This window comes from Salvelinus alpinus, chromosome 3 (genome assembly GCF_045679555.1).
Source record: "Salvelinus alpinus chromosome 3, SLU_Salpinus.1, whole genome shotgun sequence".
Lineage (NCBI taxonomy): Eukaryota > Metazoa > Chordata > Actinopteri > Salmoniformes > Salmonidae > Salvelinus > Salvelinus alpinus.
In genome coordinates, this window is record NC_092088.1 from 91,679,752 (window position 1) to 91,704,267 (window position 24,516).

At 43.2% G+C, this 24,516-nt stretch overlaps 1 protein-coding gene across 1 annotated transcript in view; it reads left to right on the forward strand.

Annotated features, from left to right (window-relative positions):
* The window catches only part of eys (eyes shut homolog), a 506,958-nt gene that overhangs the window by 106,096 nt on the left and 376,346 nt on the right, over positions 1 to 24,516 (forward strand). Inside the window, exon 22 of the mRNA XM_071394489.1 lies at positions 11,810 to 11,931. Coding sequence (XP_071250590.1) covers positions 11,810 to 11,931 — 122 coding nt within the window. The remainder of the gene's footprint in view (positions 1 to 11,809; positions 11,932 to 24,516) is intronic.

Consider the following 24,516-nt stretch of genomic DNA (forward strand, 5'->3'; position numbering starts at 1 on the left):
GACACACACACACACACGTTGAAGAGAAGGGCGAGTAGCGACCCACATGTCACAAAGCAGCGAGAAGCATCAGTCTGTCTGTCTGTCTGTCTGTCTGTGTCTGTCTGTGTCTCCCTCCCTCTCTCTCACCCCACACCTACTCATACCTTGTGCATCACAGTTGGTTTAGCTCACTTGCTTTCTGACAGGTACTGTTCCAGTGGGTCACCACCACTGACTAATAAGGAGCGTTATGAGACTGGAGTTATTCAATCTGATGGTAATGACTGCATCCCAAATGGCACCCTGTTCCCTATAGAGTCCACTACTTTGACCATGACACATGTACACTCTTCCCTATGTAGTGCACTACTTTTGACCAGGGCAAGTATCCAGGGCACTGCAGTGGTCACCATCTGATGAGTTCTGTAACCTAACCACTGAGAGACCATCTGATGAGTTCTGTAACCTAACCACTGAGAGACCATCTGAGTTCTGTAACCTAACCACTGAGAGACCATCTGATGAGTTCTGTAACCTAACCACTGAGAGACCATCTGATGAGTTCTGTAACCTAACCACTGAGAGACCATCTGATGAGTTCCGTAACCTAACCACTGAGAGACTATCTGATGAGTTCTGTAACCTAACCACTGAGAGACCATCTGAGTTCTGTAACCTAACCACTGAGAGACCATCTGATGAGTTCTGTAACCTAACCACTGAGAGACCATCTGATGAGTTCTGTAACCTAACCACTGAGAGACCATCTGATGAGTTCTGTAACCTAACCACTGAGAGACTATCTGATGAGTTCTGTAACCTAACCACTGAGAGACCATCTGATGAGTTCTGTAACCTAACCACTGAGAGACTATCTGATGAGTTCTGCAACCTAACCACTGAGAGACCATCTGATGAGTTCTGCAACCTAACCACTGAGAGACCATCTGATGAGTTCTGTAACCTAACCACTGAGAAACTATCTGATGAGTTCTGCAACCTAACCACTGAGAGACTATCTGATGAGTTCTGTAACCTAACCACTGAGAGACCATCTGAGTTCTGCAACCTAACCACTGAGAGACTATCTGATGAGTTCTGTAACCTAACCACTGAGAGACCATCTGATGAGTTCTGTAACCTAACCACTGAGAGACCATCTGATGAGTTCTGTAACCTAACCACTGAGAGACCATCTGATGAGTTCTGTAACCTAACCACTGAGAGACCATCTGATGAGTTCTGTAACCTAACCACTGAGAAACTATCTGATGAGTTCTGCAACCTAACCACTGAGAGACTATCTGATGAGTTCTGTAACCTAACCACTGAGAAACCATCTGATGAGTTCTGTAACCTAACCACTGAGAGACTATCTGATGAGTTCTGTAACCTAACCACTGAGAGACCATCTGATGAGTTCTGTAACCTAACCACTGAGAGACCATCTGAGTTCTGCAACCTAACCACTGAGAGACTATCTGATGAGTTCTGTAACCTAACCACTGAGAGACCATCTGAGTTCTGCAACCTAACCACTGAGAGACTATCTGATGAGTTCTGTAACCTAACCACTGAGAGACTATCTGATGAGTTCTGTAACCTAACCACTGAGAGACCATCTGATGAGTTCTGTAACCTAACCACTGAGAGACTATCTGAGGAGTTCTGTAACCTAACCACTGAGAGACCATCTGAGTTCTGTAACCTAACCACTGAGAAACCATCTGATGAGTTCTGTAACCTAACCACTGAGAGACTATCTGATGAGTTCTGTAACCTAACCACTGAGAGACCATCTGAGTTCTGTAACCTAACCACTGAGAGACCATCTGATGAGTTCTGCAACCTAACCACTGAGACACCATCTGATGAGTTCTGTAACCTAACCACTGAGAGACCATCTGATGAGTTCTGCAACCTAACCACTGAGAGACCATCTGATGAGTTCTGTAACCTAACCACTGAGAGACCATCTGATGAGTTCTGTAACCTAACCACTGAGAGACCATCTGATGAGTTCTGTAACCTAACCACTGAGAGAACATCTGATGAGTTCTGTAACCTAACCACTGAGAGACCATCTGAGTTCTGTAACCTAACCACTGAGAGACCATCTGATGAGTTCTGTAACCTAACCACTGAGAGACCATCTGATGAGTTCTGTAACCTAACCACTGAGAGACTATCTGATGAGTTCTGTAACCTAACCACTGAGAAACCATCTGATGAGTTCTGTAACCTAACCACTGAGAGACTATCTGATGAGTTCTGTAACCTAACCACTGAGAGACCATCTGATGAGTTCTGTAACCTAACCACTGAGAGACCATCTGAGTTCTGCAACCTAACCACTGAGAGACTATCTGATGAGTTCTGTAACCTAACCACTGAGAGACCATCTGAGTTCTGCAACCTAACCACTGAGAGACTATCTGATGAGTTCTGTAACCTAACCACTGAGAGACTATCTGATGAGTTCTGTAACCTAACCACTGAGAGACCATCTGATGAGTTCTGTAACCTAACCACTGAGAGACTATCTGAGGAGTTCTGTAACCTAACCACTGAGAGACCATCTGAGTTCTGTAACCTAACCACTGAGAAACCATCTGATGAGTTCTGTAACCTAACCACTGAGAGACTATCTGATGAGTTCTGTAACCTAACCACTGAGAGACCATCTGAGTTCTGTAACCTAACCACTGAGAGACCATCTGATGAGTTCTGCAACCTAACCACTGAGAGACCATCTGATGAGTTCTGTAACCTAACCACTGAGAGACCATCTGATGAGTTCTGCAACCTAACCACTGAGAGACCATCTGATGAGTTCTGTAACCTAACCACTGAGAGACCATCTGATGAGTTCTGTAACCTAACCACTGAGAGACCATCTGATGAGTTCTGTAACCTAACCACTGAGAGACCATCTGATGAGTTCTGTAACCTAACCACTGAGAGAACATCTGATGAGTTCTGTAACCTAACCACTGAGAGACCATCTGAGTTCTGTAACCTAACCACTGAGAGACCATCTGATGAGTTCTGTAACCTAACCACTGAGAGACCATCTGATGAGTTCTGTAACCTAACCACTGAGAGACCATCTGATGAGTTCTGTAACCTAACCACTGAGAGACTATCTGATGAGTTCTGTAACCTAACCACTGAGAGACCTTCTGATGAGTTCTGTAACCTAACCACTGAGAGACCATCTGATGAGTTCTGTAACCTAACCACTGAGAAACCATCTGATGAGTTCTGTAACCTAACCACTGAGAGACCATCTGATGAGTTCTGTAACCTAACCACTGAGAGACCATCTGATGAGTTCTGTAACCTAACCACTGAGAGACCATCTGATGAGTTCTGTAACCTAACCACTGAGAGACCATCTGATGAGTTCTGTAACCTAACCACTGAGAGACCATCTGATGAGTTCTGTAACCTAACCACTGAGAAACCATCTGATGAGTTCTGTAACCTAACCACTGAGAGACCATCTGATGAGTTCTGTAACCTAACCACTGAGAGACCATCTGATGAGTTCTGTAACCTAACCACTGAGAGACCATCTGATGAGTTCTGTAACCTAACCACTGAGAGACCATCTGATGAGTTCTGTAACCTAACCACTGAGAGACTATCTGATGAGTTCTGTAACCTAACCACTGAGAGACCATCTGATGAGTTCTGTAACCTAACCACTGAGAGACTATCTGATGAGTTCTGTAACCTAACCACTGAGAGACTATCTGATGAGTTCTGTAACCTAACCACTGAGAGACTATCTGATGAGTTCTGTAACCTAACCACTGAGAGACTATCTGATGAGTTCTGTAACCTAACCACTGAGAGACCATCTGATGAGTTCTGTAACCTAACCACTGAGAAACCATCTGATGAGTTCTGTAACCTAACCACTGAGAGACCATCTGATGAGTTCTGTAACCTAACCACTGAGAGACCATCTGATGAGTTCTGTAACCTAACCACTGAGAGACCATCTGATGAGTTCTGTAACCTAACCACTGAGAGACCATCTGATGAGTTCTGTAACCTAACCACTGAGAGACCATCTGATGAGTTCTGTAACCTAACCACTGAGAGACCATCTGATGAGTTATGTAACCTAACCACTGAGAGACCATCTGATGAGTTCTGTAACCTAACCACTGAGAGACCATCTGATGAGTTCTGTAACCTAACCACTGAGAGACCATCTGATGAGTTCTGTAACCTAACCACTGAGAGACCATCTGATGAGTTCTGTAACCTAACCACTGAGAGACCATCTGATGAGTTCTGTAACCTAACCACTGAGAGACTATCTGATGAGTTCTGTAACCTAACCACTGAGAGACCATCTGATGAGTTCTGTAACCTAACCACTGAGAGACTATCTGATGAGTTCTGTAACCTAACCACTGAGAGACCATCTGATGAGTTCTGTAACCTAACCACTGAGAGACCATCTGATGAGTTCTGTAACCTAACCACTGAGAGACTATCTGAGTTCTGTAACCTAACCACTGAGAGACTATCTGATGAGTTCTGTAACCTAACCACTGAGAGACCATCTGATGAGTTCTGTAACCTAACCACTGAGAGACTATCTGATGAGTTCTGTAACCTAACCACTGAGAGACTATCTGATGAGTTCTGTAACCTAACCACTGAGAGAACATCTGATGAGTTCTGTAACCTAACCACTGAGAGAACATCTGATGAGTTCTGTAACCTAACCACTGAGAGAACATCTGATGAGTTCTGTAACCTAACCACTGAGAGACCATCTGAGTTCTGTAACCTAACCACTGAGAGAACATCTGATGAGTTCTGTAACCTAACCACTGAGAGACCATCTGAGTTCTGTAACCTAACCACTGAGAGACCATCTGATGAGTTCTGTAACCTAACCACTGAGAGACCATCTGAGTTCTGTAACCTAACCACTGAGACCATAAATTATTCATCAATGCTGAGTCCTAATTTGAATAATGGATGATACATTTCAGACTTAATACAATCAAAGAAATCTCACCACACACACTCGCACACACACAGTCAAATCCCCACGGCAGAATGTTGTTTTTCCTTCTCTGGCTGGCTGGCGATTCATCCAATAAGGCTTCTATGTATTCCATCTCCAACAGAAATGATGAAGCAACTCCTAGATCAAATGACCAGTGTGGGTTAAGGATCATAGATGACCAAAGTGATAAAGGATGAAACAACTCCTAGATCAAATGAACAGTGTAGTAAGGATCAGAGATGACCAAAGTAATAAAGGATGAAACAACTCCTAGATCAAATGAACAGTGTAGTACGGATCGGAGATGACCAAAGTGAAAAATGATGGAAGCTGTGTTATTTCTCTAAAGAAATGTGCTTTAAAGTCATTGTCAAAAACAGATATTTGGCTTTCACCATATTTGTCTTTTGTTCATAACATTGTCAACATATGGTTGGTCAAAAGGTGTATTATATGAGGTTATTGCGTTGCCACACACGTCGATACAATATGTCCGTCATGTCAAATGTAACTAGCAGCTCTCTCAGGAGACATGGAGCATACCGGGAAACACATTTAGAATATTGGGAGTGACAGAAGCTTTATGATCTGTGATCCTTATGAACTGGGATCCATTTTCCATTAGTTGGCCTCACATTCTTTTCTGTCGGTTTAGATCTCTGCCCACACACTGTTGAAATTGTCTCTTTCACAGTATAGTACATAAAGAAACACAAAAAAACAAGATATGTAGGTCAAGTTTATTCTCCAAATGTATTAACCACATTGGGGCAGCAGGTAGCCTAGTGGTTAGAGCATTGGGCCAGTAACCGAAAGGTTGTTAGATCGAATCCCCGAGCTGACAAGGGAAAAATCTGTCGTTCTGCCCCTGAACAACCCACTGTTCCTAGGCCGTCATTGTAAATAAGAATTTGCTCTTAAGTGACTTGCCTAGTTAAATAAAGGTTAAAAAAAACAAGCTCTTATTTAATGTGAAGAAATTATCACTCTGCTCTGAAAACTCATCAAACTATTCCTGAGATATTTGCCTTTTAGAAATAATCTGAATATCAAACTCACAAAAAATGCTAGTTATGCAAATACACACTTACCATAAAATGTGCTAATGGGGATGGTAGCCGTTTTGAAGAACCAGAAAGAATAAATGATCAAGGTGATACCCCCACACGTGATATCATTGAAAAGTCCAGGGCCCGGTTTCCCAATAGCGATGGAACTTAGGCTTCCGAGTATTTTAACGATGCATCGTTCTTACAACGGCCAAAGATGTAATATATAGTTTCCAAAAACATGACGCAGAAGGAGCGTTCGCTAAGTGCATCGTTGAGGCATGTGTCGATACTGATAGGATCAAAAGAAAGGAAACACTGGTCTCGGATCAGATTTCTCCATTCAAATCTTACCTTAACATTATAATTATTTTACAATGCTGACAATGGATCAGCTCCTAGATAGATATTATCACCTATGGCTGTAAATAGTCAGGCGGCTTATTTGAATTCTTACTCTATAATAATGCACTAAATCAAGATTTGGCACATCATTATGCTACACATCAAGAAATATGTTGAGACAAATTACAGACAGGAGCCTACAAGGAGTAAAATAGAACTAAATTGATTGAACATGAAATGTATTTCAATATTATTGAAATAGACCTAGCCTATTCATGGTGTTGCATGTTTCGTCACAAAATAGTTTTGAACGTTCGTTTTGGACTAGTGCCCAACTGAGCATTCTACTCAATGCATCGTCAATGAGAGCTGATAAAGATTTACAACATTACCATCTGTCTAAAGTAAATTTGACGACGTGATAATGCTGGCAAAGTTGTTTGACTACTTTAGCAATGTCATCGTATTTCCAGGCACTATAGCCTCCATCCAGAATGGCTGGGCTTATCACCACCTTAGTGCACCACTATGATGCCGCCAATACAGGGCGGCTTGACAACGGGAGGGCAACGAAAAAACATCTAAGGACGCACTTAGCTGTTCTACAAGTGGTCTGAGGTAGATGTTACATTACGAGTGTTTTCAAGTGCAACGTTACGGAGGTTCTAACGATTAACTTAACCTTAAGATACTTTTGGGAAGTCCCGGGCCCAGAATATTCTCTTAAAACTTCTTTAGGGTCAGTGTCCCTTCCACGTGACGGTTGAGTTAATGTAGGCTAATGCGATTAGCATGAGGTTGTAAGTAACAAGAACATTTTCCAGGACATAGACATATCGGATATTGGCAGAAAGCTTAAATTATTTTTAATCTAACTGCACTGTCCAATTTACAGTAGCTATTTGAACATGAAAAGTTATTAATAAACTAATTAGGCACATTTGGGCAGTCTTGATACAACATTTTTAACATAAATGCAATTGTTCATTGGATCAGTCTAAAACGTTGCACATACACTGCTGCCATCTAGTGGCCAACATCTAAATTGCAGCTGGGCTGGAATAATACATTATGGCCTTTCTCTTGCATTTCACAGATGATGGTACAAAATCAGGAATAAATGTCAGTTGGCTTTTCATAGCCGATCATTAAGAGTTGAAAACAGCAGGTCTGGGACAGGTAGGGGTTCCATAACCGCAGGCAGAACAGTTGAAACTGGAACAGCAGCAAGGCCAGGTGGACTGGGGACAGCAAGGAGTCATCATGCCCGGTAGTCCTGACGTATGGTCCTAGGGCTCAGGTCCTCCGAGAGAGAGAAAGAAAGAGAGAAGGAGAGAATTAGAGAGAGCATACTTAAATTCGCACAGGACACTGGATAAGACAGGAGAAGTACTCCAGATATAACCAACTGACCCTAGCCCCCCGACACATAAACTACTGCAGCATAAATACTGGCGGCTGAGACAGGAGGGGTCAGGAGACACTGTGGCCCCATCCGATGATACCCCCGGACAGGGCCAAACAGGAAGGATATAACCCCACCCACTTTGCCAAAGCACAGCCCCCGCACCACTAGAGGGATTACTTCAACCACCAACTTACAATCCTGAGACAAGGCCGAGTATAGCCCACAAAGATCTCCACCACAGCACAAACCAAGGGGGGGCGCCAACCCACCAGGCCCTAGCCACCCAGCCCCATCCACCCAGCCCCATTCACAAGGCCCTAGCCACCTAGCCCCATCCACCCAGCCCCATCCACCCAGCCACATCCACCCAGCCCCATCCACCCAGCCACATCCACCCAGCCACATCCACCCAGCCCCATCCACCAGGCCCATTCACCAGGCCCTAGCCACCTAGCCCCATCCACCCAGCCCCATCCACCAGGCCACATCCACCAGGCCCCATCCACCCAGCCCCATCCACCCAGCCCCATCCACCAGGCCCTAGCCACTCATCCCCATCCACCCAGCCCCATCCACCAGGCCCTAGCCACCTAGCCCCATCCACCCAGTCCCATCCACCCAGCCCGAGTCACCCAGCCCGAGCCACCCTGCCCCATCCACCCAGCTCGCCAGAGAGAGCAGAGGTCTGTGCAACTACAGCCATCAGGGATAGCTCTGCATACTCCTAGTCCCAGCCATCCAGCGCCAGCCACCCAGGCCCAGCCACCCAGCCCCATCTACCTAGCCCCAGTCACCCAGCCCCATCTACCTAGCCCCAGCCACCTAGCCCCAGTCACCTAGCCCCAGTCACCTAGCCCCAGTCAACCAGCCCCAGCCATCTAGCCCCAGTCACCCAGCCCCATCTACCTAGTCCCAGTCACCCAGCCTCATATACCCAGCCCCATATACCCAGCCCCAGTCACCCAGCCCCATCTACCTAGCCCCAGTCACCTAACCCCAGCCACCCAGTCACCCAGTCACCTAGCCCCAGTCACCTAGCCCCAGTCACCTAGCCCCAGTCACCTAGCCCCAGTCACCCAGCCTCATATACCTAGCCCCAGCCACCCAGCCTCATATACCTAGCCCCAGCCACCCAGCCCCATCTACCTAGCCCCAGTCACCCAGCCCCATCTACCTAGCCCCAGTCACCTAACCCCAGCCACCCAGTCACCCAGTCACCTAGCCCCAGTCACCTAGCCCCAGTCACCTAGCCCCAGTCACCTAGCCCCAGTCACCTAGCCCCAGTCACCTAGACCCAGCCCCAGTCACCTAGCCCCAGTCACCCAGCCCCATTTACCTAGCCCCATTTACCTAGCCCCAGTCACCTAGCCCCAGTCACCCAGACCCATTTGCCCAGCCCCATCTACCCAGCCCCAGCCACCTAGCTCCAGTCACCCAGCCTCATATACCTAGCCCCAGTCACCCAGCCCCATATACCCAGCCCCATCTACCCAGCCCCATCTACCTAGTCCCAGTCACCCAGCCCCATATACCCAGCCCCATCTACCCAGCCCCATCTACCTAGCCCCAGTCACCTAGCCCCAGTCACCCAGCCTCATATACCTAGCCCCAGCCACCCAGCCTCATATACCTTGCCTCATATATCTAGCCCCAGTCACCCAGCCCCAGCCACCCAGCCTCATATACCTAGCCTCATATACCTAGCCCCAGTCACCCAGCCCCATCTACCCAGCCACCCGGCCTCATCTACCTAGCCTATGTCACCCAGCCTCATATACCTAGCCCCAGTCACCCAGTCATCCAGCCTCATATACCTAGCCTCATATACCTAGCCCCAGTCACCCAGCCCCATCTACCCAGCCACCCGGCCTCATCTACCTAGCCTATGTCACCCAGCCTCATATACCTAGCCCCAGTCACCCAGTCATCCAGCCTCATATACCTAGCCTCATATACCTAGCCCCAGTCACCCAGTCATCCAGCCTCATATACCTAGCCTCATATACCTAGCCCCAGCCACCCAGCCTCATATACCTAGCCCCAGTCACCCAGCCTCATATACCTAGCCTCAGCCACCCGGCCTCATATACCTAGCCCCAGTCACCCAGCCCCAGCCAACTAGCCCCATCAGCTGGGATGAGTAATGCCACTGCCACCCATGACCTAAAGCATTTAATGAGAGTAATAGCAGCTACACACACCAAAGACAGAGTGACAGCATAGATTACATGGTAAATCTTTGGGATAATGAAGGACCCATGGCTACGGGTTGTAATAAATTCACTCCCCTGGAAGAACCGTCGCAATTACCCCTGTCACTGCCACTGACTGTGTACGACTGTTGTGGTGGTCTTTGTCCCAAATGGCATTCTATTCTCTACATAGTGCACTACTTCTGACCACAGCCCTATGGGTGCCATTTGGGAGACAGACTTGGTAAGAAAAGGAGATGGCGATGAATCTCTCTTTAACATCATCAATGATTAATAAAGAGAAAATAAGAATTGGATTATTAGCCCTGGGAGATTCTGATTTCTGACATGGTGCCCAGAAATCAACACATTTGTAACAGTTCTTTCTCTCTCACTCTTCCCTTTTCTGTCCGTTTACAATGTTGGCTTCGCTAGATCAGAGAGAGAGGAAGCACATGACCAGGCTTTCATTGAGAAAGATAGGGGAGAATAGGTAGAGAGAGGTAAAGAAAGAGAGAGTTAATAGGTAGAGAAAGAGATGTTGACTAGGTAGAGGGAGGTAAAGAAAGAGAAGGTGAGGAATAGGTAGAGAGAGGTAGAGAAAGACAGGGTGAAGAGGTAGAGGTAGAGAACGAGAGGGCGAATAGGTAGAGGTAGAGAAAGAGAGAGTTAATAGGTAGAGAAAGACAGGGTGAATAGGTAGAGGTAGAGAAAGACAGGGTGAATATGTAGAGATGTAGAGAAAGACAGGGTGAATGGGTAGAGAGGTAGAGAAAGACAGGGTGAATAGGTAGAGAGGTAGAGAAAGACAGGGTGAAGAGGTAGAGGTAGAGAACGAGAGGGCGAAGAGGTAGAGAAAGAGAGAGTTAATAGGTAGAGAAAGACAGGGTGAAGAGGTAGATAAAGACAGGGTGAATAGGTAGAGAGGTAGATAAAGACAGGGTGAATATGTAGAGAGGTAGAGAAAGACAGGGTGAATAGGTAGAGAAAGACAGGGTGAATAGGTAGAGAGGTAGAGAAAGACAGGGTGAATAGGTAGAGAGGTAGAGAAAGACAGGGTGAATATGTAGAGATGTAGAGAAAGACAGGGTGAATAGGTAGAGAGGTAGAGAAAGACAGGGTGAATAGGTAGAGAGGTAGAGAAAGACAGGGTGAATAGGTAGAGAGGTAGAGAAAGACAGGGTGAATAGGTAGAGAGGTAGAGAAAGACAGGGTGAATAGGTAGAGAGGTAGAGAAAGGCAGGGTGAATAGGTAGAGAGGTAGAGAAAGACAGGGTGAATATGTAGAGAGGTAGAGAAAGACAGGGTGAATATGTAGAGATGTAGAGAAAGACAGGGTGAATAGGTAGAGAGGTAGAGAAAGACAGGGTGAATAGGTAGAGAGGTAGAGAAAGACATGGTGAATAGGTAGAGAAAGACAGGGTGAATAGGTAGAGAAAGACAGGGTGAATAGGTAGAGAAAGACAGGGTGAATAGGTAGAGAAAGACAGGGTGAATAGGTAGAGAAAGACAGGGTGAATAGGTAGAGAAAGACAGGGTGAATAGGTAGAGAGGTAGAGAAAGACAGGGTGAATAGGTAGAGAGGTAGAGAAAGACAGGGTGAATAGGTAGAGAGGTAGAGAAAGACAGGGTGAATAGGTAGAGGTAGAGAAAGACATGGTGAATAGGTAGAGAAAGACAGGGTGTAGAGGTAGAGAAAGACAGGGTGAATAGGTAGAGAGGTAGAGAAATGTACTATCAAATCCATCCATAGTACATTGTAAGTTGTACCTAATGGACATGTCTCTCCTTTTAGTGGTGGATGGGTTCTACTGTCTGTGCAACCCTGGCTATGCTGGTGTGAGATGTGAGCAAGACATAGACGACTGTGCCAGCAACATGTGCAGCAACAACTCAACCTGCAGAGACCTCCACTTGGTGAGTTGGATTTGGGGTTAAAGGAAGGATAAAACGATATCACGACATGCCTCGTTCATGTCCATATCAAACAATATCAATATGGTATTGAATCATCAATATTGTTGCCCACCACTAATATACATCTACAATCCAAGAGGGTGATACATTAATGCATGAAACAGCACTTATTTCCAATGTGGTCCTTGAAGTGGATTAAGTCATATATTACATTACATATATTACATTACATATATTACATTACATATATTACATAAAAATATATTACATGCTTAGGCAGATATGAGGTGACGAAGCAGATTTGTTTTAATAAGGGGCAGGGGGGAAGATAATGGAGAGTAGGGGACTCAGCACAGAGCCCTGGGGAACACCCTGTATAACTGGAATGGACTCTTAGGTGTGGCCAGTGAGGGAGTTTTCAAGTTTCTATGTATGCTTATTTCATATTATGGTATGTCTTTGGTTTTGTAACACTTGGGAACAATCCACATCTTTTACTGTGTGTCTCAGCCATCACATCTTCATTTACATAGTCTAACATTATGCTACATCCTGTTTCTCTGTGTCTCAGTCATCACATCAACATTTACATAGTCTAACATTATGCTACATCCTGTTTCTCTGTGTGTCAGTCATCACATCTTAATTTACATAGTCTAACATTATGCTACATCCTGTTTCTCTGTGTGTCAGCCATCACATCAACATTTACATAGTCTAACATTATGCTACATCCTGTTTCTCTGTGTGTCAGCCATCACATTTACATAGTCTAACATTATGCTACATCCTGTTTCTCTGTGTGTCAGCCATCACATTTACATAGTCTAACATTATGCTACATCCTGTTTCTCTGTGTGTCAGCCATCACATCTTCATTTACATAGTCTAACATTATGCTACATCCTGTTTCTCTGTGTCAGCCATCACATTTACATAGTCTAACATTATGCTACTTCCTGTTTCTCTGTGTGTCAGCCATCACATCTTCATTTACATAGTCTAACATTATGCTACAGCCACACGTTTCTGTTTCTCTTATCCTCTCCTCTCGGCCATTTCTCTTCACCATCTCTACTGTACACCCTGTCGTTTGCCCTTTCCGTCTCTTCCTTGTTCATCTGATATTTATCGTCACACTCTTTCTTTTCACTTTGTATTCTCTCTCTCTCTCGCTCTCTCTCTCTCTCTCGCTCTGGCCTTTCTCCTGTTTGTTCTCCTATCTCTCTGTTCTCTCTGTTCTCTCTGTTCTATCTCTCTCTCTCTCTGTTCTCTCTCTCCTATAACCTTTCTCCTACTGTTTGTTCTCTCTCTCTCTGTTCTCTCTCTCTCTCTCTGTTTTCTCTCTACCTGTTCTCTCTCCTATAGCCTTTCTCCTACTGTTTGTTCTCTGTTCTCTCTGTTCTCTCTCTCTCTCTCCTATAGCCTTTCTCCTCCTGTTTGCTCTCGTTTCTCTCTGTTCTCTCTGTTCTCTCTTTCTCTGTTCTCTCTCTCTTTCTCTCTATTCTCTCTCTCTCTCCTCTAGCATTTCTCCTCCTGTTTGTTCTCATTTCTCTCTGTTCTCTCTTTCTCTCTGTTCTCTCTCTCTCTCCTCTAGCATTTCTCCTCCTGTTTGTTCTCATTTCTCTCTGTTCTCTCTTTCTCTGTTCTCTCTCTCTTTCTCTCTATTCTCTCTCTCTCTCCTCTAGCATTTCTCCTCCTGTTTGTTCTCATTTCTCTCTGTTCTCTCTGTTCTCTCTCTCTCTCTCCTCTAGCCTTTCTCCTCCTGTTTGTTCTCTGTTCTCTCTGTTCTCTCTCTCTCTCTCCTATAGCCTTTCTCCTCCTGTTTGTTATTTTTTCTCTCTGTTCTCTCTCTCTCTCTCTGTTCTCTCTCTCCTATAGCCTTTCTCCTCCTGTTTGTTCTCTGTTCTCTCTCTCTCTCTCTGTTCTCCCTCTCCTCTAGCCTTTCTCCTCCTGTTTGTTCTCTGTTCTCTCTGTTCTCTCTCTCTTTCTCCTATAGCCTTTCTCCTCCTGTTTGTTATTTTTTCTCTCTGTTCTCTCTCTCTCTCTGTGTTCTCTCTCTCCTATAGCCTTTCTCCTCCTGTTTGTTCTCTGTTCTCTCTCTCTCTCTCTGTTCTCCCTCTCCTCTAGTCTTTCTCCTCCTGTTTGTTCTCTGTTCTCTCTGTTCTCTCTCTCTCCTATAGCCTTTCTCCTCCTGTTTGTTATTTTTTCTCTCTGTTCTCTCTCTCTCTCTCTGTTCTCTCTCTCTCCTATAGCCTTTCTCCTCCTGTTTGTTATTTTTTCTCTCTGTTCTCTCTGTTCTCTCTCTCTGTTCTCCCTCTCCTCTAGCCTTTTTCCTCCTGTTTGTTCTCTGTTCTCTCTCTCTCTGTCTGTTCTCTCTCTCTCTCTGTTCTCTTTCTCTCTCTCTCCTACAGCCTTTTCTCCTCCTGTTTGTTCTCGTTTCTCTCTGTTCTCTCTGTTCTCTCTGTCTGTTCTCTTTCTCTCCCTCTCCTCTAGCCTTTCTCCTCCTGTTTGTTCTCTGTTCTCTCTGTTCTCTCTCTCTCTCCTATAGCCTTTCTCCTCCTGTTTGTTCTCTGTTCTCTCTGTCAAGTTTTGACCTCTTTCTTGTGCAATTCCCCACTTGAAAAGGACAGTCCCTCCACATGAAGATTTTAACTGGATTTCACTCAATAAACAGCCATGGAATCAGTTGTTTGTCTTTTATTTACCATTCTTTGGTTGGCAGTAAACAGGTGAAAAACCTCAAAAAAGAGATGACAAATACAAGTTATTATTTGAGTTGACAGCCTAATTAAATACACTAAATTATCCACATTCACCTCAGATAAACACATTTCTGCCATTATAAAATACAAGGTTTCCACTTTTAAGCAAATGTTTCCCAAAATAGAAACCCACCATTTTTAATCAAATGAGCAGAATCTGTATATTTATCTAAATTTGCATTTTAGCCAAATACATTCAAAATATTTTTAGTAGTAAAAAATTACATTTATTTTCTAATCAGTAGTTTTAAACAGACAAATCTTTCATTTTTTAGCCAAAGATTTTTTAGACTATACATTTGTTACTGAATTAAGAACTTGGTTTACTAAGATTTCTACAAAGTTTAAATTACTTTTAACCATTTCAAACAAGTTCTTTGTCAACAATGAATTTGGCTCTTCTTACTTTTCCTTTATACCCCACAAACAACATTTGAAGTTATAAATACCACTGCAAAAGTCCTATCAAAGTTAAGAGTTAAGAGTCTGTGTTTTCCAGAGTATCATTAGCAGTGCACTGCTTAAGTCAGTATAGTCAAGCATGGCCAATATGGCGCTTACCGGCTGTCTTTCACAGTTTTGTGGAGGGCTTGGACTTGCACAGTCACCTTGATCACAAAGATGAAGTTTCCTTGGTCTTGTGGTGTTATAAATGCTCCTTTCACTGCGGTCTAAAGACAACAGCAGAGCCAGGTGCTGGCACACCCTGATTGCCTGGAAGATTTGTTCCACCTGGTTCACCACTGATTGAAGGAGGAGTTTCACCACTGAGGAGCTCCCAGGCAGTTTGTCAGCACACTCTCTGTTCTCTCTCTCTGTGTTCTCTCTCTCCTATAGCCTTTCTCCTCCTGTTTGTTCTCTGTTCTCTCTCTCTCTCTGTTCTCTTTCTCTCTCTCTCCTACAGCCTTTTCTCCTCCTGTTTGTTCTCGTTTCTCTCTGTTCTCTCTGTTCTCTCTGTTTGTTCTCTCTCTCTCTCTCTGTGTTCTCTCTCTCCTCTAGCCTTTCTCCTCCTGTTTGTTCTCTGTTCTCTCTCGCTCTCTCTCCTATAGCCTTTCTCCTCCTGTTTGTTATTTTTTCTCTTTGTTCTCTCTGTTCTCTCTCTGTTCTCTTTCTCTCTCTCTCCTATAGCCTTTCTCCTCCTGTTTGTTATTTTTTCTCTCTGTTCTCTCTCTCTGTGTTCTCTCTCTACTCTAGCCTTTCTCCTCCTGTTTGTTCTCCTTTCTATCTATTCTCTCTCTCCTGGCTCCCCTCCTCATTCGCTCCCCTCTGTCTTTGCTCCCATCTTCCCTCTCTCCCCTCATGCTTCTCAAGCTACATGAGGGACCACACACACACACACACACACACACACACACACACTTACAACCCTCCCTCCTCTCTCTAAATTAATAAACAAGGTGTTAGGATTCATACACTCCAGACTCAGAACTGTAGGGTAGAAAATAGGATACCATTTATTTCTGTTGAATAATGCAAAACTCTGTTCTAGCTGGTTAAAATGGAGACGGGGCCAGGGAGGAATCCATTTATTTCACCAGTAGTGGAGCAGAACGGCTTTAAATGAAAGATTTCCACTTAGTAGTGGAGTTTGCGAACGTTTTATAAATCCTTTCATAAGAATGTGAAGTATTTATGTTTAGTGTAATCACTATTGTCTATGTACATAGTGAGATGATGTGTCTGATGTGCTAAGCATTTCAATTTCCACTGCCGAGGATTTCTGCCATTTGTACTCTACTGTTATCCCTGTGGCATGTATCGCTTTGAATCCCGTTGTTCATTCCTGGAATGTATCCATTACAAGTGGATATGTCCTGTACAACACATACTCCATGTTGCCTGGCTTCTATGTGAACATTAAGAGACATCATGTCTTGATTAGATGTAACAAGTAAGCCTTCAAAGATACATGAACTGTGCAGCATGTTTAACAACACTCCATGATGATCAAACAGTAGACCAGGTACTTGACTGTTTAATAACACTCCATGATGATCAAACAGTAGACCAGGTACTTGACTGTTTAATAACACTCCATGATGATCAAACAGTAGACCAGGTACTTGACTGTTTAATAACACTCCATGATGATCAAACAGTAGACCAGGTACTTGACTGTTTAATAACACTCCATGATGATCAAACAGTAGACCAGGTACTTGACTGTTTAACAACACTCCATGATGATCAAACAGTAGACCAGGTACTTGACTGTTTAATAACACTCCATGATGATCAAACAGTAGACCAGGCACTTGACTGTTTAATAACACTCCATGATGATCAAACAGTAGACCAGGTACTTGACTGTTTAATAACACTCCATGATGATCAAACAGTAGACCAGGCACTTGACTGCTAGGTTGAAGAGGTTATTGTCATCCTGTATGAAGAGGATTCCTGACTGATTAGCTGTGTGTTCTAAATGGCACCATTGTCCCTATATAGTGTACTACTTTTGACCAGGGCCCATAGGTCACCCTATTCCCTATGTAGTGCCCTATGGGCCCTGGTCAGAAGCTGTAAGTTGCTCTGGATAGGAGTGTCTACTAAATGACTAAAATGTAAATGTAAATTTGGGAAGCGACCACTGTGTTAGTTATTACCTGTTTAATGTGATGCATCTTCTTCTGTTTTGTCACTGTGTTGGCATTTATGGGAATGAAAATTGTTAATGATACACCTGTGGAAGAAGCAGCGAGGCCCCCATGGGGCCCCTTCTGTAGATGTTGTTAGGTAACATTGTTTGTTGCTGTTGCAGTAATGATCTAATCTTTTATCACATTAGCATGGCTGACACACACACACACATACATTTTCACTCGTAAGCACGTATACACACGCGCAGACACACACACACACACAACTGATTACTGAACATTTTGTGTTAATTATATTGAAAAATAGATGCTGTTGGATTAATTGGAGTTTGGATGGATTCAGAGGCAGAGGCCATTACTGTTGAAGGAATCCTTTAGGATCCATTACTGTTGAAGGGATCCTTTAGGATCCATTACTGTTGAAGGAATCCTTTAGGATCCATTACTGGTGAAGGAATCCTTTAGGATCCATTACTGGTGAAGGAATCCTTTAGGATCCATTACTGGTGAAGGAATCCTTTAGGATCCATTACTGTTGAAGGAATCCTTTAGGATCCATTACTGGTGAAGGAATCCTTTAGGATCCATTACTGGTGAAGGAATCCTTTAGGATCCTTTACTGTTGAAGGAATCCTTTAGGATCCATTACTGGTGAAGGAATCCTTTAGGATCCATTACTGGTGAAGGGATCCTTTAGGATCCATTACTGGTGAAGGGATCCTTTAGGATCCATTACTGTTGAAGGGATCCTTTAGGATCCATTACTGGTGAAGGAATCCTTTAGGATCCATTACTGGTGAAGGAATCCTTTAGGATCCATTACTGGTGAAGGAATCCTTTAGGATCCATTACTGGTGAAGGAATCCTTTAGGATCCATTACTGGTGAAGGAATCCTTTAGGATCCATTACTGGTGAAGGAATCCTTTGTATTGTTTTTGCTCTGAACTTCTTGTCACTGTATCCTTGATCCACCTATCAAAGCTCCTCAGCCACTTCCAATTTAATGCAGTTTTATGTTTTTGTATGGACATCTTTTCAAGGTTTTGTTTCATAACCTTGCTGGTAAAACAGCTGAAACACTGACAATACAGCTTGGTTTTGCAATAGTGTACATCTAGAAGACAGGACAGTATCACATGTCAATGTGAAGGACAAGGTGACAGTTCCACTGACTTGAAGTTAGTGAAAGATAAGAATTCCCAGTTTTGGTCACAGTGTTATTGTGTTCCTGGTTCAGTAGTCGTGTTTCCTGTCTCTTCCCCATTCTTCCTCTCATTATTCAGATAGAGACAGCCAGGTACTGGAACCCACTTCACACCTTGACAACATCCTAAATGGCACCCTATTCCCTACATAGTGCACTATTTTTGACCAGGGCGTAGTGCACTATGTAGGGTATAGGGTGCTATTTCCGCCACAGCCCTTGTTTACCATTGCAGTTGTTCTAGCTCCCTCTCTGCAACAAAGTGTCCCACAGAGCATCAGTATCTTATTAGGGATAATTGCATCTCCATGAAGGTGATTTCAAAGGAAAAATTAGATTATGGATTCGTCCCAAATGATACCCTATTCCCAATATAGGGAACTACTTCTGACCAGAACCCTATGGTAGAGCCATATAAGTAGTGCTTTATGAAGGGAATAGGGTGCTATTTCGTACCCTATATTCTCCATAGCCCGAGGTGAGGAATTGGTGTCTCCCGGAGGCATCTAATTTATCATGAGATGACTGTTAGATTTTCTGTGTCCTACCCCCTCTTATGAATAGTGCCCTGCAGTGTCCTACCCCCTCTTATGAATAGGGGCCTGCAGTGTCCTACCTCCTCTAATGAATAGGGCCCTGCAGTGTCCTACCCCCTCTTATGAATAGGGGCCTGCAGTGTCCTACCTCCTCTAATGAATAGGGCCCTGCAGTGTCCTACCCCCTCTTATGAATAGGGCCCTGCAGTGTCCTACCCCCTCTAATGAATAGGGCCCTGCAGTGTCCTACCTCCTCTAATGAATAGGGCCCTGCAGTGTCCTACCTCCTCTTATGAATAGGGGCCTGCAGTGTCCTACCCCCTCTTATGAATAGGGGCCTGCAGTGTCCTACCTCCTCTTATGAATTGGGGCCTGCAGTGTCCTACCTCCTTTTATGAATAGGGGCCTGCAGTGTCCTACCTCCTCTAATGAATAGGGCCCTGCAGTGTCCTACCCCCTCTTATGAATAGGGGCCTGCAGTGTCCTACCTCCTCTTTTGAGTAGGGGCCTGCTGTGTTTTACCTCCGCTAATGAATAGAAGCCTGCAGTGTACAAATTATATCAGACAAAGTTGAACAGCTCCCCTCCAGTTTATGAAATTCAGAGTAGCAGGTGTTCAAACAGCAGCAAGGACAACACACTAGAGGTCGACCGATTATGATTTTTTAACACCGATACCAATTGTTGGAGGACCAAAAAAAGCCGAAACCGATTAATCGGACGATTTTTATATATATATTTGTAATAATGACAATTACAACAATACTGAATGAACACTTTTATTTTTACTTAATATAATACATATTTAAAAATCAATTTAGTGTCTAATAAATAATGAAACATGTTCAATTTGGTTTAAATAATGCAAAAACACAGTGTTGGAGAAGAAAGTAAAAGTGCAATATGTGCCATGTAAAAAAGCTAACGTTTAACCTCTCTAGGGTACGTGAGACGTTAGCGTCTAACCTCTTCAACAGCCAGTGAAAGTGCAGGGCGCCAAATTCAAAACAACAGAAATCCCATAATTAAAATTCTTCAAACATACATGTATTTTACACCCTTTTAAAGATACACTTGTTGAAAAATCCAGCCACAGTGTCCGATTTCAAAACAGCTTTACTACGAAAGCAAACCAAATGATTATGTTAGGTGAGTGCCTATTCACAGAATAACACAGCCATTTTTCCAGCCAAAGAGAGGATTCACAAAAAGCAGAAATATAGATAAAATGAATCACTAACCTTTGATGATCTTCATCAGATGACACTCATAAGACTTCATGTTACACAATACATGTATGTTTTATTCGGTAAAGTTCATATTTATATCCAAAAATCTGAGTTTACATTGGCGCCTTATGTTCAGAAGTCACAAAACATACTTTGATTTTTCAGAGAGCCACATTAATTTACAGGAATACTCATAATAAACATTGCTAAAAGATACAACAGTTATGCATGGAATTTTCGATGCACTTCTCCTTAATGCAACTGCTGTGTCAGATTTCAAAAAAGCTTTACGGAAAAAGCAAACCATGCAATAATCTGAGTCGGCACTCAGAGCCCAATCAAGACACAAATATAGCCGCCATATTTTAATGCAGTCAACAGACGTCAGAAGTAACAATATAAACATTCACTTACCTTTGAGGATCTTCATCAGAATGCACACCCAGGAATCCCAGTTCCACAATAAATGTTTGTTTTGTTCGATAATGTCCATCATTTATGTCCAAATTCCTCCTTGTTCTAGCGTTCAGTACACTTTCCAAACTCACGACGCGCGGGCAGGTCCAGCGGAAAGTACGGGCGAAAAGTTAAAAAAAGTTATATTACAGTCCGTAAAAACATGACAAACGAAGTATTGAATCAATCTTTAGGATGTTTTTAACATAATTCTTCAATAATGTTCCAACCGGAGTATTCCTGTGTCTTCAAAATTGCGATGGAACGCGCATGGTCAGAGCATGTTCAGGTCATGGCAGACCTGACTCAGTCCTCTCGCCTTCGGCCCCACTAAACAGTAGAGGCCTCAGACAAGGTTCTAACGACTCTTGACATCTAGTGGAAGCCTTGGGAAGTGCAACATTACCAATATCCCACTGTATCTTCAATAGGAGCTGAGTTGAAAATCGACCAACCTCAGATTTCTCACTTCCTGGTTGGGTTTTTTCTCAGGTTTTTGCCTGCCTGATGAGTTCTGTTATACTCACAGACATCATTCAAACAGTTTTAGACACGTCAGAGTGTTGTCTATCCAAATCTACTAATACTATGCATATTCTAGCTTTTATGGCTTTGTAGCAGGCCGTTTACTCTGGGCATGCTTTTCATCCGGACGTGAAAATACTGCCCCCTATCCCAAAGAAGTTTTAAGTTCCTTGCTCAAGGACATGAGAACATATGAAAGCTGGTGGTTCCTTTTAACATGAGTCTTCAATATTCCCAGTTAATTAAGAAGTTTTAGGTTGGAGTTATTATAGGATTTTTTCTCTCTACACCATTTGATATTTCATATACCTTTGACTAATGGATGTTCTTATAGGCACTATAGTATTGCCAGCCTAATCTTGGGAGTTGATAGGCTTGAAGTCATAAACAGCGCTGTGCTTCAAGCATTGCGAAGAGCTGCTGGCAAACACAGGAAAGTGCTGTTTGAATGAATGCTTACGAGCCTGCTGCTGCCTACCACTGCTCAGTCAGACTGCTCTATCAAATATCAAAATATAGACTTAATTATAATATAATAAACACACAAAAATACGAGCCTTAGGTCATTAATATGGTCAAATCCGGAAACTATAATTTCGAAAACAAAACGTTTATTCTTTCAGTGAAATACGGAACGTTACGTATTTTATCGAATGGGTGGCATCCATTCGTCTGAATAATGCTGTTACATTACACAACCTTCAATGTTATGTCATAATTATGTACAATTCTGGCAAATTAATTAGTCTTTGTTTGGAAGAATTGGTCTTCACACAGTTCTCATCGAGGCAGGCGGCCCAAACTCCTGCATATACCCTGACTCTGCTTGCACAGAACGCAAGAGAAGTGACACAATTTCCTAGTTAATATTGCCTGCAAACATTAATTTATTTTAACTAAATATGCAGGTTTATAAGAATATACTTGTGTATTGATTTTAAGAAAGTCATTGATGTTTATGGTTAGGTATGTCATGACGTTGGCCTGATGGGGGAGGTTTATGACCCCCATAAATACCTTTCCCCTTTTTCCTCTCTCTACTCTACCGATGGGACTATTGAAAATTCCTTTGTTAACATGGTGACATCAAAAGATGGGAAACGGAACCATATTTCGGTAATCCAACCAGTTGAAAATATGCGTTGGTACTTAATGAATATGATCTCAGATCAGTTGTTGTCTGATACAGTTTATGTCATCCTGTCATTAGTAATAATGTATCTTGGAAAGTCGACACATTCTAGTTATCAGATTCACATGGAATGGTTGTGCAATTTAAATGTTTAAATATGAAACTATTTGTGAAAATATTAAATGTAATTTAGCTTCTTAATGAGAGAACGGTTTGTCAGAAGAACACCACTCTGCTCACTCAGAGGCCCCGCCCAAGTGAACAGACATGGGTTGTAAACTATGAAACACGCCCTTCTTTCACCACTATATAAACCTGTTTACAAAAATGTTACTTCCTGTTCCAAGGACGTGCGGACTTGAGGTCCCCACGTTCAAAGGACAAAGACCACCTACAGAACTAAGCCAACCTTCTGTGTATATGTAATTCTGTGTGATTATTTAGGTATTTAGTAAATAAATAGTTAAACCAAATTTTGTATTGCTGATTCAACTTGTTAGCCAGGGTTCGTGAAGATAATAATTGAACCAATAATTTACAACTTTCAGATGAGACTAAATAAGGTGATGATTAAATATTGACTGCTATTGATGTAAAAGATTACTAGGTCTTTAAGAGTTTATTCGGAAGATAACAGCTCTATAAACATTCTTTCGTGGTGCCCCGACTTTCTAGTTAATTATTTACCTGTTCAGCTTAATCAGGTAACATGAATTACAGAGAAATGTTTTTATAGAATAGCATGTCATATCACTTAATTCCGCATAGCCAAAGACACGACAGGTACATTGGTGCAACGACAGTGCTTTTTTCGCGAATGCGCTTGTTAAATCATCACCCGTTTGGCGAAGTAAGCTGTGATTCGATGATAAATTAACAGCCACCACATTGATTATTTGCAACGCAGGACAAGCTAGTTAAACTAGTAATATCATCAACCATGTGTAGTTAACTAATGATTATGTTAAGATTTATTGTTTTTTTATAAGATAAGTTTAATGCTAGCTAGCAACTTACCTTGGCTCCTTGCTGCACTCGCGTAACAGGTGGTCAGCCTGCCACGCAGTCTCCTCGTGGAGTGCAATGTAATCGGCCATAATTGGCGTCCAAAAATGCAGATTACAGATTGTTATGAAAATTTGAAATCGGCCCTAATTAATAGTCCATGGCGATTAATCAATCAACCTCTACAACACACACACACACACACACACACACACACACACACACACACACACACACACACACACACACACACACACACACACACACACACATGCCTGCAGTGTCCTACCCCTCTTTTGAATAGTGGCCTGCAGTGTCCAACCTCCTCTTATGAATAGGGGCATGCAGTGTCCTATCTCCTCTTATGAATAGGGGCCTGCAGTGTCCTACCTCCTCTTTTGAGTAGGGGCCTGCCGTGTCCTACCTCCTCTAATGAATAGAAGCCTGCAGTGTACAAATTATATCAGACAAAGTTGAACAGCTCCCCTCCAGTGTATGAAATGCAGATTAGCAGGTGTTCAAACAGCAGCAAGCACAACACACACACAAAAATGGACACACACACACACTCACTCAAACACGCAAGTGCGCATGCACACACACACACACACACACACATGCACACACACCGGACCTTAGACATACACAGGACGTTGGCTGGCATTGAAGAATTCTGTATACCCCTTGACAGTTTGACCTTCGTTTTGTATGCAAAGAGGATTGTGTTAAATTAAACATGCCTGATCCTGGCCAGGAAACTAATAGACAACAACCCATTCATCTCCTACACCCTGATTAATTATCATAATGAAGATTTTAATGACCAACTGGAGGACAAGTAGTCCACAGACTTTAACGAAGAGAAAACAACTCAAGTAGTCCACTGACTTAATACAACGAAGATAAGTACTCAAGCAGTCCAGTCACTTTAAGTTGATGAAAAACTAAATAAAAGACAACTCACGTAGAACACTAACTTGAGCGTAGAGTACGGTGAGTACAGTGAGTACGTGGAGTACGTAGAGCACGTGGTGTACAGGGAGTACAGTGAGTACGTAGAGCACGTGGTTTACGGGGAGTACAGTGAGTACGTGGAGTACGTAGAGCACGTGGTGTACGGGGAGTACAGTGA